The 19,897-nt window shown below is 42.6% G+C and overlaps 1 protein-coding gene across 1 annotated transcript in view; it reads left to right on the top strand.

Annotated features, from left to right (window-relative positions):
- plekhh3 (pleckstrin homology, MyTH4 and FERM domain containing H3) overlaps positions 1–19,897 on the top strand; it is a 29,487-nt gene that overhangs the window by 1,228 nt on the left and 8,362 nt on the right. The window contains exons 2-5 of the mRNA XM_035655425.1: positions 4,433–4,488; positions 12,842–12,936; positions 16,726–16,908; positions 18,222–18,379. Of these exons, the coding sequence (XP_035511318.1) occupies positions 4,433–4,488; positions 12,842–12,936; positions 16,726–16,908; positions 18,222–18,379 (492 nt within the window). The remainder of the gene's footprint in view (positions 1–4,432; positions 4,489–12,841; positions 12,937–16,725; positions 16,909–18,221; positions 18,380–19,897) is intronic.

Here is a 19,897-nt window from a genome sequence, read left to right as displayed (position 1 = left end):
ACACACACACACACAGACTCTGATGCAAGCTGTAAAACCCAGTGTGTTTAACTGATCTTGTGTGCTTGGCCTCCGTCTGCTCAATTGCAAATAATACTGCGGCCTTGTCTTCTCTGTAATGTTAGTCATCTGATCAGGCACAGAGAGTTCAGCATTGTCCACCCACTTGTGAGGGGGCATTGTTGACTTGAACTGAGGTAGGCTCTATCTGTATGGCTCAATGTACAGCTCTTTATGTACTGTCTCTTAGAAATATCCACCCTTTTAAATATTTTTTGGGATTGTTTGATTTTCTTTACACAGAGACTTGACTTCCACTAGCAGAGCCTTGTTGATGAAATGCCACCTGGAGCGACTAATCGCATAGCCAGCTTATCTATTTATTGTACCTTTTGTGTGCTTGCAACCAACCAGTGCAACACCACAGCAATTTGCATGAAAACGTTGGGAACAGATAAGTTTTACACAGTTATTGCCTCAACAGAAGTCTAACAGTACCAGCAGCCGCCAGATAAGAGCAACATCTGTTGCTCAGGGGTATCCAGAGAGGTGTTTGTGTGCAGCACTCTTCTTCTTGGCAAACATCCCTGTCTTGGTCATAATGCACCATCTGCATGGCCAAAGGAACGCAACTGTGGTCTACTTTCCCGATCAGTACAAGATCATAGTCACATGTCCCAGTGGAGACGCCTGATGGCCTTTTTTAAAGTGTGATGCAGTGACTTTCCCAGATCCCTCATTAAAATGCAACCTTTACTCCATCTGCAGAATTGGGCTTCTCTGGGTGGCTTGGGTTTAATGTTGGTTTATTGAATTACAGATGTGTTGTCTGGAGAAGAATGTGGCCCTGAGAGATGAGGATGACCTTGATCTAAGGATTGGGTTCCGGCATATCTGTAGTCTCTGTACAAGATAAATTGCGTGCGATACTGCTGCATTTTAACTGTTGTACCTAAGGCCAGTTCAAATTTGAAACGGATGTAATTTTAACGCAAGAATAGTTTCTAAAATAAAGCTGGCTCTATCATTTGTCAGTATAGGCTTATGTATGGCGGTGCAAAACTGAGTAATGTGAAGCTCATGAGGCTTCTTTGCCCCTTAGAGCTGCTCTCTCCCCTACAGTGGTGTTACATCACTAATTAGAGTCTTGGTTCTATTGATTTCTTGCTTGTAAATATTCATAAATGTGGACTGACCTGTCCTGAGTCATAAAAATGATATTGTGTCTGTATTAATCTATGTAATATATTTCCCTCTGAGGAACATTCTGTCTTAATCTATCATGTGGTTAGGCCTGTTCAGTTTATCAGATTACTTCTTAATGGGAGGAACCATTTATTGACTGATGTAACTGACAGTGTTTTACCTAGTGAGCTGCAATTGGTTACTTACTTTTGCACTAAACAAACCTTTTTGGTTTGAATAAATCCACCCAGATCTTTTGAAGTTTATTCTTTATTGATTCTCAAACGCATCCAGGTCATCAATCCACTTCCACAAATGCACTGTTTTATGCTGGTTATTGTAACTGTGTCAATAGTTCATGCTGACCCTCTCTTAGCCAACACAATTCGTTTTGCTCCCCAGAGCCCCTCCCCTCAGAATACACAGATCTGTCTGGTACTGTTTGGCTTTCCATGGTGTCAACGGAGGGGGTGGGGCAAAGAGGGTTGAAGATGGTCTACAGTGATTCCCAGGGAAAGCCCCTTAGGGCCACGTTCCATTGTTTACCCTAAGAGCTCGATTTCGTCCAGATCTTGACAAGCCACATTTTCAGACAGCAGGTCAGACCTCCCTGGGTGTGTGTGTTTGTGTCTTTTGGGCTTCGTAACACTGAAAAACTCCATTTAGTAGACCTCTGTCCAGCTCCTGCCAAGGAGGACCACAGTAACCCACAGGTCTGGTGGACTTGCTGAAGACATCCAAAACCTTCACCACGATCTCCTGCCTTGTTTTCCAACATGCTGCCAGAAGATGCCATGATGGGTCGCATTTACAGTACCAAAGCCATAGGCGACACACTGTTCCTCGCCAGGACTCTTCTCTGTGAGGTTGGAATCATGAGTCAGTGCTGATGCCTGTGCAGGCTTGGCCCTTAAGAGTACAGGGCCATGTCAAAACCCTTTCCCTGAATGTTTACCATCCTCATTCAAAGAAACTACTCTCAAACAGCTGCCCAAACAGTCACACTGAGCTGAATGCCTCCAGTGTTGGGACAGCAAGGCACTAATTTTAGGACAGGACATCCGTCATTCTCTCTTCTTTCCATGTTTCCACTGAAACTTTATTCATTTTTTATGTAACGTGAAGTCACGTTTACCAATAAACTACCACCACAGAGTGTTTAGGCCTGCACAGTTGTAAGTGTGGGCTGGAGTACCGCAGTGCATCCTGTTACTTGGAACAAATGGGCACAGTCCGGCTATGTTGAAAGCGGGTCCCATTAACCGTCACTACTGCCCTCTGTCTTCAGAGGTGTCATGGTTCGCTAGTTTATATTTGGTTTCCGTTGCGTCTCTGCCTCACCACCTCCAGGCCACACATCTGGTCTTCAGGCCGAAACTGACTGAGCCCAAGCATTTCCTCCTGGTTACTCAGCCTCCCTGGAGAGAGGGAGAGAGAGAGAGAGAGTAGACGGGGTGAGCAAGAGCGGAAGTCAGCCACGGAACGAACACATTACGGCATCTTTCCCTCTTTCCCTCCATGCTCTGCTCTAGACTGGAGTGATTCATCCTCTGCCCGTCCAAAGGGAGAGCTTTTGCCAGGGCTCTGCATCGCACGCTATCCTTGTTTCTCATCCCACAGCCCATTAACTCTATTGGAAAGCTATTTTTCTGTAAATTGTCACGTTTTGTGGAGAATTACTCAAAATATTCTAACTTGATCTACCTGACCAATTAGTGTATTGATCCTCTGATTAGTTTCTATTATGGAATTACAGCTTTGCAGTCAGTTGATGGGATTTGTATTGATTTGTCGTTTTCAGTCATGGCTGTCTGTCTGAATTGGTTAAATCATTTATAGTTAGCACACAGGGGTAGGGGATTACTGTGCATACACTCATTCACAAGTTGCTTTCTGACACTGTTCAGTTATTCTTGCCTGCCTGGTTTGACATTTACAGTACCTCTCCCTAAGTTAAACATTAATCAAATCTCATTATCCACACCCTCATCTTTTCCTCATTTGCCTCAGAGTCCATCTGCCTTACAAATATAACACAGACGCCATACTAACCTATAAATTTGCAGTTCATGTTTTCTTTGTTATTTTTGAGCCAGCCAAAAAGAAGCAGTAGACGTTTTTTGCAGGGCAAGGGCTATACTTAGGCTAGTTTGCCCAGTAGTAAAGTGTGGTGTGTGAACTGTGAGGGGCCCAGAGCTGACCTGGATAGTGTTTCAGGTAGGCCAACACCCCCGAGTTAGGCCGGGGCAGCCACAGGAGCTGGCTCAAGGCTGTGGCGCACAGAGACAACAAGTCGGGCTGCTGGGACACACAGTGTTGCCCTGCACACCAGGGAATCAGTCCAAATTGCATACAGGCAAGCTCTGATGTCTGATGGGGTTTTCCAAGGTCAGGTTGGGAATCTAGGGGCCTGAACACTGTGAAAGGAAACATCCTCTCCCATCTTCTCCTTAACAGGGAGTCCTGGAATGAAGAGTTCATTGTTCCACCCATGAAATTTGATTTTACGTGTCTGCCAGTGGCAGCCCCATTTGTAGTCAGTAGAAGCACTAACCCCAGTTTCCATACAAAACGGATGTCCAAGACAGAGGGAATACAATTTGATATGAGTAGCTGGCTTGCAGTGGAGATAATTTCACAAACGTTTAGCTGGTAATTTGTGTAAGATCTGTGGCTGTGTTCATCAGATAATCATCATAAGTACACCATAATTTTTCTACATAAAGAGTTTTTTTTATACAATTCCCCCTAGTGGTCTCTGTCTTTCTTACTTGTTTTCATCAAGCTAACAGCCTTTTACCACCAACTTGTGACACTATAAACGTGATAGAAAAGATGAAGGCAGCTGTTCCTGTTATAAGTGCAAGACCAGGGTTATTTTAAGTTTAACAACCTTCTCAGAGAAATGACTGATCTGAATAAAAGCATTTCGGGGTTTGCTGGTTGGGGTGCATGCAGCAATTGCACAAAAGCTTCCTCTGTTCCCCACTCCTATATTAAATGAGCCAGTTTTGCATGCCATACTTCTCTCCACCAGCTCACTCCTTGCAAGTGAAAGCCAAGCATTACAGGAACAGAGCAGCTATGTACTTAGACTGCCAGGAACGACTGCATGCTCTACTATAATATGGCCACTGAAGGCAAACTATTGAGGGATCACTCCAACCTGTGGACTAGTTCTAAGGACAGACTACTGTTTGTGTTGCATTATCATCTATTTACCCTATTCTCTCTCTTCTGTTGACAGAGTCCAGCTGAGGTGACTGTTTCTCAACCAACTCGAACAGCCAATGGAACAAATGGGTAAGAGAGAGAAACAGATTTCTTTTTTTTTACTTAAATATTAGGAAGTATTAGTTCCTTGTTTGACTCTTATACTTCCACTTAGTGCTGGGAATATCTGTATTTCTTTTCAGGCAGGCACATGTTTAAGTGCAGGCCAGTCACTTGATTTTTCACCTCATCTGCCGCCCCATGTGCATGGCCATGACACATGTGCCTTACGTCATATCCACACATATGCTTACATGTGTATATACAAGTGGTACAGACTTCTATATGTTGAGAGATGATCTGACATTTATAAGTTGCTTTGTTGCTGACCGCCTATAGATAATCCTGCTGTCAGTTTTTACTCATTAACCTCTTAAGTATTTGAGTTTTGCCATTCAAAGGTTGGCTTGGCCGCTGTTAGGGGCCGCATTGGCCAATAATATGTCACTTTATTACCTAGATAATCGTGACCAATCACAGTTGTGATATCAGGTTAACTCAATACAGCTTCCAGATCAACAAATCCAATCACTTTTTTAGTTTGAAGGCCATACACTCAAACTGCAGCTTACAAGGAACTACTATGAGTCAAGAATAATGAAATTCAAATGGTCATGTGGTTGACAAGTGAATGCTAGTGCCAATGAAAAGGACTGATTCATGGAGGGCTTGATCCAGACTATTAGTACAGGGCTGTGATCTCAGACAGTGATGTAGCCAGGCTCTGCTCCTCTCTGCCTCTGGCATCGTGCCCTTATCGCCCCCTCTGCCTTCTGCCCTTGTCCACAATCTCTACTGTACATCTGCCGACTCACAGGCAATGAGTCACAAAGCTGATGACAAATGAATAGATGAGGGACGGCAACAACTCTAGACAAGAAGAGAGCTGTCTCAGGAAGTGGGTAGGGGAGCTGAAGCTGATACATTTTGCTGCAGTCATATAGTACATGCTGTCTCCTGAAGCTTGAGGGAAAGAAGGACAGGAAGATGGGAGGAGGGATGCAGGCTAACTGGACTGTGTGACTCAGTCATACCTCAGAAGCACTCCCAGAAGAGGTGTGGCTCGGATGTGTGTGTGCGTGTGCGTGTGCGTGTGCGTGTGTGTGTGTCACTTCTACAATACAGTGGAGGTGGCCTCAGGCCATATGGCATAATTAACTACTGGTTTTGAAGGGAGTGTGTTAAAAGCTTGGCTGTAATCATCACACTTATTGCAGAGATTAGAGAGCGTACTGCTTGGTCATTACCTGGCCATTGACTGAACACGCCTAGAAGTTGAACTGTAGGGAAAGCTAAGCCAGGCTCTGATAAGTCAGGGCATTGTGATGTAGCAAATGGTGCCATATTCATTTTATCTTCAGTCTCAAGTTACAGGCAGGGCAGCTGTGGTTTACTTTGTGCTTTTACTGAGCTATTGAACTGAACTGTCCAGAAGGAGACGTTAATCTTACCTATTAGTTTGAATAATTGCCCTGATTTAATGGTTACAAATTTGGGGGGATTTATGTTTGTCCTACCAGACTGAGGTTAATATGGTAATGTTCACATAATTTGTTATGCTGCAGGCATGATGTGGATAGGGAGGGAAAAAGGCCCACTTCTGTCAAAACAGAGTGGTGGGTACAGACACAAATCTGAGCCATTTAAGGGGGTTTCCCAGAATTTCCTGGTTATTATTATTATTATTCCTGAGTATTACCTATGTATTTTGTATATAGCATGCTAAAATTGCATGTGAATATACATTTCACAATAAAATTTGTGTCTATTATGCAATTTTAGTCTTCTGACAGGATTTAGATACACATAGACACCATGTGATCAAAACAGCTTTCTATTACTCAAGAAATGTGGCACATAAGCTAGTGTACATTCTCAGCTTCGCTCAATATAGATCGAGGAGTTTCTCCTAGTTTTTGTTGTTAAAACTGAATATAAACATGTGACATGCTGGTGACATGCAGGAAGTTCTGTGCTTTTTTTTTTTTAAGAAAAAAAACTCTCTCTGGGTTACAAAGTTATTTGCTTTATCTCCAGTTTGTCTCACTGAAGGGGAGAATGGGTGGAGAACGTTTCAGGTGAGGCGTGTCCTTGAAGTCACAGGTGTACGTTTGTTAGCGACCATTCTTGCCACTGTTCAAGCAAGTCCTTTACATTTAGAAATCCCCAGACGATTGGTAGGCACTGAGATCTCCAATCATTTGTTATCGCAAGACTTCAAAGTGCCAAGCAGCTCCCCTACTGTGCTCATACTAAAATCTGTCTTACATCATAACTATTTTTTCTTTCCCACTTTCCTCGACTCTTAAGTTCCTTCTCATAGCTGGGGCAGAGCAGAGTACAAACTTTACCAGAAGGAAAGTGGACACTTGAGGACTTCTCCATCTCCCATTTTCACCATTTGTTCCGTCTGCTTTCTCATTAGCCCCCTTCTTCTTTGCCGGCTTTAAACAGTCAAAAACTTGACATTTTCTGGTGCGGTCTGTCAGGCTGTAATAGCTGAAAGAGACCAATGTTTCAGAATGTATTTCATGTCTGTGTATGAGTGTGTGTATGCATGAAACATGAAAAGCTTAGAAGTGGGCCCCACGATAATTGCCTGTCTGAGTGTCTGTGTCAGGCTGTCTGTCAACCATCCAACCATCACAAACTGGCCCTGTTTACAACATCAGCAAATACAGAAAGTTTCAATTCACATCAGGCTTCACCATCAGAATAACTTAATTTAAACTAAGAAGTCACTTACACTCTCTATCATAAAATTTCTTGCTGATCAACACTCCCCTTCAGTCACAAACTCAGACTTCCTGTCACCCCACCACCCCTACCCCCCTCCTTTCTCAAAACATGACTTTTTTCCTCTCCCCTCTGCCTAGTCCAGAGTTTCTTGGCAGTGGTCTTGAGTAAACAGCGTATTTTTAGCTGGGAGGTCATATAGGCCCAGTCTTAATCACCACATTCCCATTTTCCCACCAGCCCAGTTTCAGCCAGAGGCCCTTGCAGCCAGTCCATGTACTGTGGGGGAGGGGATAGAGACTTAAGAGAGAAATGGATTTCTACAAAGAGAACAGATTATTTATTGCTACAGTATGACCCACAATGTTTTAATGAAGGTCCTCTCAGATAGTGTTATTTATCCTTGGTGCTTATTCAAATGTCAAATAAACAGTGTAACTTGATGTATGGCTGTCATTTGTGTACAGTATATGAACATACACATCAGTAAAAAGGCAGCTGGTTTGAAGTTTTGTTTGAATGACTTTTCGGACCCATCCAGGCATTTCCTCCATCAGATAAATCTCTCTGTATTTCTGTGACACAGCCGCACAAGGGTCATTTTTGCAACTGTGCATGTTTCTTGTGGCCACAAGGACTCGCTTTGTATGCTGGAACATGTCTCCACTGTTTCCACTGCGGTCATCCAAGCCCAAGAGCAAGGACACTACTTTTCTAACTTTAATTAGCGTCTCGCCGTTTTGATTAGACCCCAGACTGAAATCAATTACTCATTGCTCCAGCAGCTACGAGCAGACAGATAAACTAATCAACTCATTGTGCTGCTCGTATTCTTAGTGGATTTAAGTGTGTCACCATCATTGTCACCATGAAAGGACTGCAGACAATATGCTCATCACTTATTATGACCTTATTTCAGTATGTGGGAGCAGCCAACACGCTGTTGACTTGAGTGAATCTGTAGCTTTTATAGTGTAAATAATGCAAAAATACTGGCAGATTAATTGATAATAAAAATAACTGTTACTAAACCATTATTAGACCGATTAATCGGACTGATAGACTGGCATTTTGAGATAATCAGCATGGGCCAATGACTGCGCTCACAAACCTGATAAACAAAGAATGTCTGCAGACTTGTCAGTGTGGCTGCTGTGGAACGATGTTGGCAATCCCCCCCTTGTGAGTTTTGAAAAGGTGATAAAAAAATTAGTTTTGAGCCCTGTACTAGAACTCTCATGCATCCTTACCTACATTGACGTCGCTCTTGACATATTGTACCCAGCTCTCCTTAAATACTAGTCACGCTCTGAAATCTACAGCATAACACAATGAATTTATCTGTTTCATTAATTAATAAGAATTCCATTTAACCATGTACATTAGATTGTTATGTGCATGAAATAATGGAATAATACATGACTTTTCCTTGTTTTGATATCAACATTATATATGAGCCTTTGGCCACCCTGCTCTTCTAAACAGAATCGGCCATTGAAAAACCCATATTGGTCAACCACTAATCGTTATTGCTCGTAATCACAACTCAAAGACTGACGTGAAGAGTTTGCCAACTCGATTGCTTGTAATTGCGGTTTAAACAAACTGTTGTGAACAGTGGGCATGGCCACTGATGCCTGAACTATTTTTGATAATTGAGAATTGTACTATAACTGCAGTTATTACTCATAATCACTGTGGAAAACAGAATAAGGTCAAGTCTGGCATGATGGACAAGGTTTACAGGTAGTGACGTTGCAGTGAGGTAGCTAAAACCCCAGCACCCTTGAGTACAATGTCATTAAAATTAATTTGTTTCATGCTGATAAAAAGCTTAGTACCCAACCTCACAGCCACACAGGGGTTTTCACTAATGTAGCTGATTAGACTTCCTCTCAGGACTGTGTGGGCGTGTACACACTGTACGTACGGTGCAAATTCTTGACTCCTCCATGTTAGCTTCTGTTGAGCACCGTGTTTAGCCCCGCGCCGGCAACACGAAATCCACCTTTATTACTCTTAGTATGTGGGATTAAGTGGCCTCATCTAATTCCTAGTAAATCTTAACCCAACTAATCCTGAACAATGGTGTTAATTTTTTATGGGGTCGAGTCTTTTTCAAAATAACATTATTTAATGATACCCTTTTAAAGAATTGTTTCAATGTTGTGAGTAAGTCATTTTAGCAAATCCATGTTATTTATTAGTTTGCAAGAAAGAAAGAAAAGGTGACAAGTAAAATGGCTTTATTATTAGAAGAAAATGGCAATTTAACTTACAAAACTGTCAACATGTGTTATGCTTGACAGTGCCAATTGATTGGGCTTTGCTAAAAAAAGTTGTTTCTAAATGCATGTAAACGAGAAAGTAGGGCGCACACAGACTAGTTGTGGGGATAATTAGTGATGGATAGATGAGTATTGAACAGCTCATCTCTATCAGTCGCAATATCTGAGGGCCCAGTTTGCGTTACACTATAGTCACTTCTGTACAGATGCTAGACTCAAAAAATGCAAATATATGTTTTAGATTGATTATAGAATCAGATATGTGTGGTTATACATACAGTATAGGGAAGTATTTCCCTTCCTCTTTTAAATTTTGGTTCTTCTTTTCTGACTTATTTTCCTGTGACTTCCCCCTCTCCTACCTTGTGGGGCAGCTAGCAGTTTATTTGCTTGACTGAGCTGACCTATGTGATCTAGGCTGCTGACATTTGCACCCCATGTACTGGGTCCTTGCTGCAGCGGCCCGGGTTCAGGTCCGGCCTGTGGCCCTTTGCTGATGCTTTGCAGAAGCTGATGTTTAGTCCTCGAGGGGAGGGTGAGAGAGAGAGGGAGAGAGAGAGATGTGCTGTCTCTAGATGCACTCACTCTTTTCTCTGTGCTGTCTAATCCCCATGTCAAATTGTTTCCCGCACTCCACAGGAAGTTGCCCATTAAAGGCCCCACCGTCACGGCCTCTGCTGGGACTTCTGGGAATATGGGGGCGGTAGCATAGAGGGATGGGGTGTTTGAGTGAAGGTGGGGGTTTTAGGGCTGCTGGACAGCTGTGGAGATCCAAAGCCCCCACATCAACAGTGCTCAAATGTTTGCCCCAAGCTCTATCAGATGTAGTTTTCTTTGTCAACCATCTTTTTATTTTGTTGCACCACAGATTGGAGTGTGAATGTAAGGGAAGTATATATTAATTGAAAATGTCATGACCATGTTAACTCACAAATTTCCAAGTATCTGTGAAGCTTACACAAGAAGACTCAAAAGAAAGCGTTTTTTGGACACGTATGGAATTATGTTAATGTATTTGATCTGCTATTGGGTTTGTGTTGTACTTTTACGCTTTACTCTTTTACTCTTTAACTTTACAAAAGGTTTCTTATTGAAAACTTAGGGAATTATAATGAAGAGAAAATAAAATATTGTAATGAAAGGAAGAACAGGCAAATCTCATAATAAGAGCAGTTTGTTGTCACAATGAGATTTTGGACATTAGTCTGGCTTTTTGGACACAATGGCCAATCTGACTTTGCTAAGGGAGCATTTAAATTGAAGGTCACAGCTGCTAAAGGTCAAAACCTGGGTTTGGACCATGTTTGAATCTGTGCTTCTGTCCACTTTAAATCCCTCCTCCAGCTCTACATGGCCTGAAAGGAGCACTGAAGTTGACTTATGAAGTATTTCGGGTTAAAGATGGGGGCAGAAAAACAGATTTCTGTCTGTGCTAGCAGTATGGCAGAGTACCCACATTTCTCAAAAATCTGCAGATATGAGAGCCAAGTTTGATTTTGAACTCCAAGAATATTCCTCCAAGATGTACGACCATGTTATATGTACCACATAATCTCTTCAATAAACTGTACAATTGAAAGTCACCATTTTAATTTATATATGACTGCTGATTCAAATCCTACAGCAGGTTACATTAGTTTGTAAGTTAAATTCGCCATTGGCCTAATTATTAGTGTATACTCATTTAGAAAGAGATTTGGAAACTAAACGTAGTGTAGTAATTGTGTTTTTATTGCTATTGACATCTTGGATGCAAGCCCCTCACAGACAATAACACACAATAACCCATGGTACATAACATAAACATAAACACCCCGGCTGTGCCCAGCAGGCTATATTTTTCCATCAGGGTATAGTTTTTCTATAAATCTAATCCCTCTTTCATTTGGGCTACATATAGACTAACTCTGCCTGTCTGCGTGTATGTCTCCGTTATGTAGCAGGGGTTATTAACAACCTCAAATAAGAGACGTCGTCAAATTTCGGTGTATATTTTAATGCCTATAAGTGGAGTCTGTGGATGCAGAGACTGTCAGAGGTCCCCGAAGGCTGCCGCTGTACCAGCCGAGCTGGCTTAGTTATAGAGCCTGACTGAATATAATGTGTCAGGATCCTCCTGACTCTCTCCCTCTCACTTCTGCTTTCTGGTGATGCCCTGAACACACATACAGAAAAACAGGCCCACAATATAGAGTTTCACTGCGTCTGAACATTAGTTTAAATTAGAGACTCATGTCAGTCAGTTGGGATCTACAACTGCAAAAACATTTCAAAAAGGAAACAGTTCTATGAATTTAAGTATAGATAGGCACTGTTTGAAAGCAATGTCACAAAGGTCAGCATGATAAACCATGGTATAGACCGGTTCAGGTCAGTGCACACGAAAAGAACGGAAATGGCTTCTGCAGTCATGTAAGCTGAGTCAAAGCAGATAAGGCTATATTCAGACTCATTGATTATTTCTTCCTTCCGTGAGGAGGAACCCTCTGGAATTATCAGATCAATAAGACATAAATCAGCTGGCGAAGGAGTATGTAACAAGAGGCCAGCTAGCCGTGGGAGGGAGGGCTTGATTCATTTCCTGAGCAATAATCCTGGGAGGAGGAGGAGGACAGGAAGGAAGGAGGGGTTTGTCACTTGTACCTCACATGCTAGTTCGACCTCGGAAATAGAGAAAATAAACGAGTAATGAGACAAATAAATGAGCAGAGATAAAACCTCTAAACAATCTAATAGACTGGAAATGGACCTTGGCCTAAGATAACAAAGTCTGAATTTGTCCACAACATTGCCTGACCAGATGTTGAAGCGTCATGTATGTGGAGCTGCAAACATGATCATGAGGCATTAAAGAGAGAAAGAAAGAACAGCGGTTCAGCAGATTTACAGATGTTTTTGATGTTTCTGGTTTTAACTATCCAAGGCTGTGACCTCTTGAACCTTCTGCCTTCCTCTATCCGCCGTAAGCTGGCTGGCTTGGAGTCAGGCCGGCGTCGCTCTGTCACGTTTATTTTCAGTCGCTCGCTCGGCTCGGCGGGCCAAAGTGATAAAAGAGAGACGAGCTGTCCACAGTGGCGTGGTATGCATCAGTATGTTTGTGTGCTTGCGTGCTGCTAGGGAGGGAAAGTGGGAGAATGCTGGAGGACAGATATTCGTGGCACTTCTTCCAGTCCCCCCTGTGTGACCCACACCTAAGAGTATCAGAGACTTGTAGCTGGCAGTGTCACATGGTGTGGTTCACAGCCAACTGCGTGTGTCTGAGCCAATTAGCTATCCAATGGGAGGGAGTAGTCAGGGGAAGACTTTGAGTTGAGAAGGAAGCAGAGTTATTTACATTCTCTTTCTGCTCCTCTACACAGGCACACTGTGTCAGAGTTGTCTGAAGAGATGAAGAGCCTGATCATTGAGAAGAATAAGATGGGCCTGGAGGAAGACCCTGAGCTGCTGGTCAAAGGTGAGTTCGACTCCTACAACAAACACAGCACATAACACCAACATTACTATGTTATTCCTTCAACTGAGTGAATCTACCTGCTATGTTCAGTTGTGGTGAACATTGTTATACAGCTGAAACAATAGGTCAGTTAGCCAAAATCAGCAATTTATTACTTAAGCAAAAATGCTAACTCATACACTAGTTCAGCTTCTTAAATGCAGAGTTTTCTGCTTTTTTTGTTTTCTATTTTCTATATGCAAATCAAATATCTTTGCATGCAATTAGAAGACATCACCAAAGGGCTCTTATAGACTAAAAATGTAATAGATTAATTAGAAACTATCCATAGACAAATCAATAATGAAAATAATCTTGAGTTGCAGCACTACTTCCTTCAGTTAATGAATGAGGTCCTTGTGGACCTTGGTTTGTGGTGGTCATTTTATTAAGTATAGTATATATTTCATTACCCTAATTGTCTCCTAATAAGTACTGTCGCAGCTCCATGCTGCGCGGTCGCCCCGTAGTGAACCCCTCTCTGACCACATGTGGCCCACAGCTGCTCCCACTCTCCCACCCCTGCTCTGTGTGTTCATGTAAGGATAGCTACTGGCATCAGGAGCGCCGTCTTGGGTGTCTGATGCTTTTGAGGAATGATCTCATAAGATATTTCTGTGTGATTTTTTTTTTTTTTCTTCTTTTTTTCTACTTGGCCTGCTACTGAAAGGGAGCAGTAAAATGCCAGCACTTGGATAAGTTACGTCCTGTTTGGAATGGCGGCAGTCAGATTGCCTAATTCTGACAGCAGTTACTATGCACCCTTGGCTAGTGCCCCTCCCTCACTGCTGTCCCCCTCTCCGTCCCTGTTTCACTGTTGGAGGAGAACAGAGGACAGCTACTTTTCCTGGGGGGCCATTGATTACACTTTTATTTTGAGATTTCAGCTTTTGCACCACGCCCTTCAACCAATCACAATATTATAGCCACCATAACTGCAGGACACCTCAGGGTGTTTTATAATCCCTCTCATTTCTCTCTGTGTGTTGCACAAGGATATGTTTTCAACAGTTCCTCCATTAGGGCCTTTCTCCTTGTTCTGTATGTTTGTTTGTTTTTTTCAGCAGGACATCCTGAGGCTATATAGGGTTAATATTGCCCTAGTATCTAAAATAGGCCACCAACATTGTAGATATAGACTGGTGATGAAAGGATGACTTGTAAAACCCATGGATTGGTGACAGAAAGAGATGTTAAAACATTGGTTTACTGACACACCTTTGTTGATTTACTGTTAAAATGAATTTCTCCTCATGTGATGCACAGCCTCTCATGCATAAATGTAGAGTTCAGGTCCAGTTTATGATTCTGTCTTCTTTTAAAGTGCTTTTTCATTATTTAAGTCCATTTGCATTTTTAAAATTGCCACCTGACAACATTAGAGCAAGGTAAAATAAATTCTGTCTGATTTTAGATTAAGCCAATGTTTTTTTGTTTTTTCATGTTTTTACCTTTTTCGTGAAATGCCAGCATGCATATGCCTGCAGAACAGTTTTTCGAAACATGCGCAGTACTCTTAGATTGACAGGAGGCTTGCAGTAAAGAGAAAGAAATACACAGAGAGAGATTGTTTGCTCAATCTGTGTTTGAGGGGGCAGGGTGTTTGGGGTCAGGGGTCACAAATGAAACAAATTAAGGGCGAGCCGTGGCCCCCAGGGGAGACATTAGCAGGCCACAGAGATGGGATCCAGATGGGGGACCATGGGAGGGGTATAGAGAGGGTCCCGGGACTCTTTCTCTCTCTTTCTGTCTCTCTCCTTTTTTTGACTTTTCTTATTGCACTGTTTAAAATTCCTAAAAAGAGCAGCATCTGTGGGGCGTCCCGTGTCTGTGGCAGAGGCGTCAAGGTAGCAGGCATGCCCTTCTCTCCATGTCTCTCACCCAGTCAGCATGTCTGTCTCCCCCGTCCCACATCCAGTCTGTCAGCAAGCTCAGCCCGAATTACCTCATGGTTTTTATTTATCTGTTTCATGTTGGGTTTTGATGCTGCCCCCTCTGATGTGGTGTTAAGTACCTCAAGGGTTTTTGCTTTGGGCTATATTGGGTGGGTTTATGGTGGGTTCAGACCTTCCACTTATATCATATAGAAGCATACTCAAACAGGAAACAGCCTGAGAGGCTGAGCCTTCACCCCCCTCCTCTCTTTATTTTTATTTTGGAGAAGAAGTGAGGCAGTGGAAGCCTGCACTGCATGGGAAAACCACTTTGAGGCAAGGATGAAAACGGGGAGAGAAGAGAAATGGGGGAGATGAAAGTAAATAGGAAGAGAGAGAGAGCAGAGGGAAGAAAGATGCAGGCGAAATGAGCGCTGGCTAACAGGTGGCATGCAGCTTGCTAACCACAGAGGAAGTTGTGATGCTGGTGTGGCGTCAATGCCGTTTTCACAGGGTGGGAAGCTGAAGGTACATTGCCTAATTGTTCCTTTAAAACCACTTTCACATATGCATGCACAAGCCATATGAACACACATGCACAGCCATCCCACAAGTGGCACTCTGCCAGTGTATAGCAGTGCCCTGGCCCCGCGGATGGTCCCACCCTGCTTAGTACCAGTCCAGGTAGCCTGCTAAACCCCACTGCCAGCCTCTCCATCAGCCTTCTGGATGAACTATGACCCCTTACAGGACTCTTCAATCCTACAGTCAGTTTCTCTCCAGGCAGCATCTGGACAGAGCTCTGCCAAAGTAGTTTATCTACTTTGAGATTAAATATTTATTAGAAACAATTTGCACACATAGCTGAGGGGGGTGAAGAAGTTCACTGCTGTTTGGGAACAGTGGATCTGGCCTGTTACAGTCTTTCCAAACCCTCAGGACTTTGGGAACACAACAGTCTTGCATAGTAGAGCCAGGCCTGGCAAGACCAGTGGGTATGCCTATGAGCTGGCTGAAGGCATGTCTGCTTTACTCTCTTTGTCTCTGTCTGTCACACTGTTCCAGTACATCTCACTCTCTCTCTCCTTTTCTCACTCTGTCAACCTCTAAAGCGGTAATTATGTTTGCTGCATGCAGGCTTTAATGCCTATGCCATTAGCTGGCTGTATTTTTATCCCCTAGTATTTACCCCAACAAGGCAGTCACATACAGACTGCAAAAACTTTATGGACAATTACATGCCTTAGGGATTATTCTTAGTGAAGACATGGTGCAGTAGCATTGGTTTAGTAGCTTCATGACTAGCCCACCTAGTGTCCGTTCAGAGGGAAATGCTTGTTTCTGTGATGCTGTAGGTACTGTGCACATAAGGATTTTTCTGATAGCATAATAAAAGCCGATAAGTATTGGTAAAGTCAAATTAAATGCATTTTCATGATTTGCTACTTACTAGATGCTAGTAAAGGTGAAGGCAGAGGCTGTAAATTGCTATAACTTAATTTTGTTAAATAAATTATGGGTATAGTGCATGTTTTGCAAAGTAAGGTATTGTAAGAAGCATTGTTTGGCTATGAGTACCAAAACTTTGTATTTCTTTCTATTTCTATGCAGTACCCAGCCCCAGTGATATATGGGGCTTCTGCTGGCATGTAGAGCTACAAGTCTTATTTTCTCAATTAATTGTTTTGTCCATAAAAGATAACAATGAAAAATGTCTATTATGATGTCTGATGTCTAGAGCCCAAGGTGACATCTTCAAATTTCTTGTTACAGTCCAAACTTGAATAATTGTTGCAGTTCTGCTGGCAAGAGCCACTGTGTTATTTTATTTTGAAGTTGAACTGTCATATGACACATGTGTTTATCTTATTTAAAGGGTGGCTGTTGCGGGAGGTGCGAGGCAACTGGATCAAGCAGCGTCGGTACTGGTTTGTGCTGAGTCAGGACTCCCTCGACTACTACAGTGGACCAGAGAAAGGAGCCCGCAGACTAGGCACGCTGGTCCTCACCAACCTTTGCTCTGTCATCTGGCCAGACAAGCAGACATACAAGGAGACGGGTGAGGGGCACATAGACAGGCTGACGTATAGCTAACTCACGCTCGTGTATGCTTGCCCGTAATCTCTGTAGAGTCCAGTATCTGTGTTAATTCTCTATGCGGTGTAGCGATCGTAGATATTTTTTTTGAAATTCCTAGGAAGTTGTTCTGGGTTTTTTGATATTGTGGTCCCATTTCACTTCCCATGAGTGCTGTAACTCTGAGTAAGTTGGGGAAACCCCAGCTGTGTTTGATCCAAAACGTGGCTCATGATTGGTCTAGAAACCTCACATTTGAGTAATCAGCGGGGCTTTTCTGCAATGAAAAAGAACAAAAGCCATAGAAAATAAAGAGGAAGGTCTTGGCTATACGGGAAGAGACACAGGAATGACTTGCCCTTCTCAAGTCTCTGTATTACTCAAGCATGTCGCCCTGTGTCTACTCTGCCTGTCCATCAATGGAGGGGATTATGTCCTGCTGACTTCACCAAACCACTTAAAATATCCAAACCATTGTATAAACCCAAACCCAAACATAGGTCTTACTAACTCAATATGCCACGGGACTTTTCTGGACAGAAGTGTGATTTCAACAGTGGCTTTAACACAAGCTCTATTGGCTGTTTCACTACTGAATAACTCTGTGTTCCTCCTAAGCCACTGAGAAATCTGTCACAAAAGAGAGCATGAAATATGTACTTCCTCTGTGCATTTTCTGGTTGTTACCATGAAATATTAGTTCCCTTTAAGGGTTCCATCTTTGGCATTGACCCTTTACAACATAGTTAATGTAAGGGTAACAAACCGGTTCAAAGTAGGCAATGACAGTATCTCCATGTCATAATCTCAGTTGTAAAAGTTCATTTATTTTGGGTTCGTACAAGAACCTTAACAAAGAAGGACGTGGTGCCAAGTCACGTAGCAGGAAAGCCTGATAACAGCCGTGGGTCTGCAGATCAGGCCAAGCTGCCTGGGGTATGTCTAATACTTCCTCTGCACAAGGAGGAAGCACACCTTTTTTCACTTTTATTACGGGTTGTTCAGGAGGAGACTCACTGAGGGCTTTAACACTTGTGTCCTAACTGATCTGTAGAATAACTGTTCTTGTTTGGTTTTGGCGTGGTCTGAGGTTCCTCTCAGGCTGACCTTTGATCCTCTGTGAAACTGAGAGAGGAAGTCAGGGAGAGGGAGTCATGCTAGATATGCGGGGTGTCCCGTGCAAAGAAAATTTCACTGTTCTCTTCCCCATCTACTTAAATTACAGTGTCATATGAGGTGCAGTTTGAATTCCAAGTGCCAGTCATATAAAAAGTTTTTTTTGTGTGTTTCTTTCAGGGTACTGGAGCATCACAGTATATGGGCGAAAGCACTGCTACAGGCTGTACACAAAGCACTTCAACGAGGCTGTGCACTGGGCATGTGCCATCCAGAAAATCATTGATACCAAAGCACCTGTGGAAACACCAACACAGCTCCTGATTCGAGATATTGAGGTGGGCCACAAAGCACACACACACACACACACACACACACACACACACATACACAAACACAAAAACATATACACACAGTTGCTGTTGCTCCCCCTGCTCTGTTACCATGGAGACCACACAGCCCCATTGGGCCTAGAGTCCAAAGTTTCTCCTGCTTGCCTTTCTCTTTTGAATTACCTAATCTTATTCGACAGGACATAATAACATTAGGTCTTTTCAAAATAAAGGTATTTTCAGTTATTACCTGCTCAGAAAGTTTGTATTTGAAAGGATGCTTTTTGCTTTACCTTCTAACATGGAAGGAGATTGAAGTGTATTCACGGACAGCATATTTTTAGACAAGTGGTAGCTAGAGAGCACAGTCTGGAATCTCATTGAGCAGACGGATGGCTCGTCTTGCATCAGTCTGCCCCTGGGGTGAAGAGAGGGACAGTTTTGGCAGACAAGGTGAAGGAGGGCTTGGCGTGGAGCAGCAGGGCCAGATAAGCAGTCCTTTGCCTGGCCTCCTGTCTCCGTAATCTCCCAACGAGTCTCTAATCTCAAAGAAAGTGGTTAATCTACTTGCCTCCGTCTGCCCCTGTCTGCTTCACCACGAGGGGCCAAGCTTATATTCTGGTGACATAGAGGGGGCCTGCTTTTAAAGAGCTCCTTATTTATTGTTTTGCTTTTTCACCATGAAGACTCGTCCTCAGTCTTTCTCTCCTACAGTCTCCCTCAGTCTAATGCTTTCTCTCTCTTGCACCTTTACACACAGGCACACTTTCTCAAATAGATGAGGTATTTTCCTTCTCGAGTGTGAGATTAGGACTGCTGCTGCAAAAATCAAAGAGAGAATGAACAGAAGAGGCTTTGTGTTAACAGGCCTGCTAGTTTATCATTAAAGCATAGATTTATGTTCCAGCTACAGACACAAGAGAAAGCAGGGAAAGCCATTTTAGCCTTGGACCTACAACCAGGGGCCATGTGAAAAATGAAGAGAAAATCTGAAAAACAGATTGGATGGGTGCAATTGTCTATCTTAAATGTGTCACACATTATATTTAATTGTCAGATTATCATTCCTGTCTGTAATGACACAATTCACCAAGTTAGTGTAATTGCTAAGATCTGGGAACGGTGCAACATAACTAAAATGAAATGTGAAGACCAAGAAACACAAGCAGTCAGATGATCTTACAGGTTAGCTAAATTTATTTGGAACAGAAAACAAAGTGTTAAAATATTAACTAAACTCTACCTTGTTTACAACCTGTTTGATCATTTAAACTTCCTCTGTGTCTTTCCAACACTAACCTTGTTGTAAAATAGGCAATGTTGCAGGATTACCATATATATTATTTTGGTGAGCTTAATATTAAAAATCATGGCCAAAACTGTGAAAAAAACAAGTTATAATAAATGAGAATTATCCAATAAAATTCAACATGTTGTGAAATTTGCTTATTCACTTTAATGCCGAGAGTTAGATGAGAAGATTGATACTACTTTCACGTCTGTATGCTAGTATGAAGTATGAAG

Source organism: Morone saxatilis, unplaced genomic scaffold (genome assembly GCF_004916995.1).
Source record: "Morone saxatilis isolate NCDOM2014 unplaced genomic scaffold, NCSU_SB_2.0 Contig14, whole genome shotgun sequence".
In the NCBI taxonomy this organism is placed as follows: domain Eukaryota; kingdom Metazoa; phylum Chordata; class Actinopteri; family Moronidae; genus Morone; species Morone saxatilis.
The sequence above is the reverse complement of the archived record's forward strand: the minus strand, read 5'-3'. Positions and strand labels throughout refer to the sequence as shown.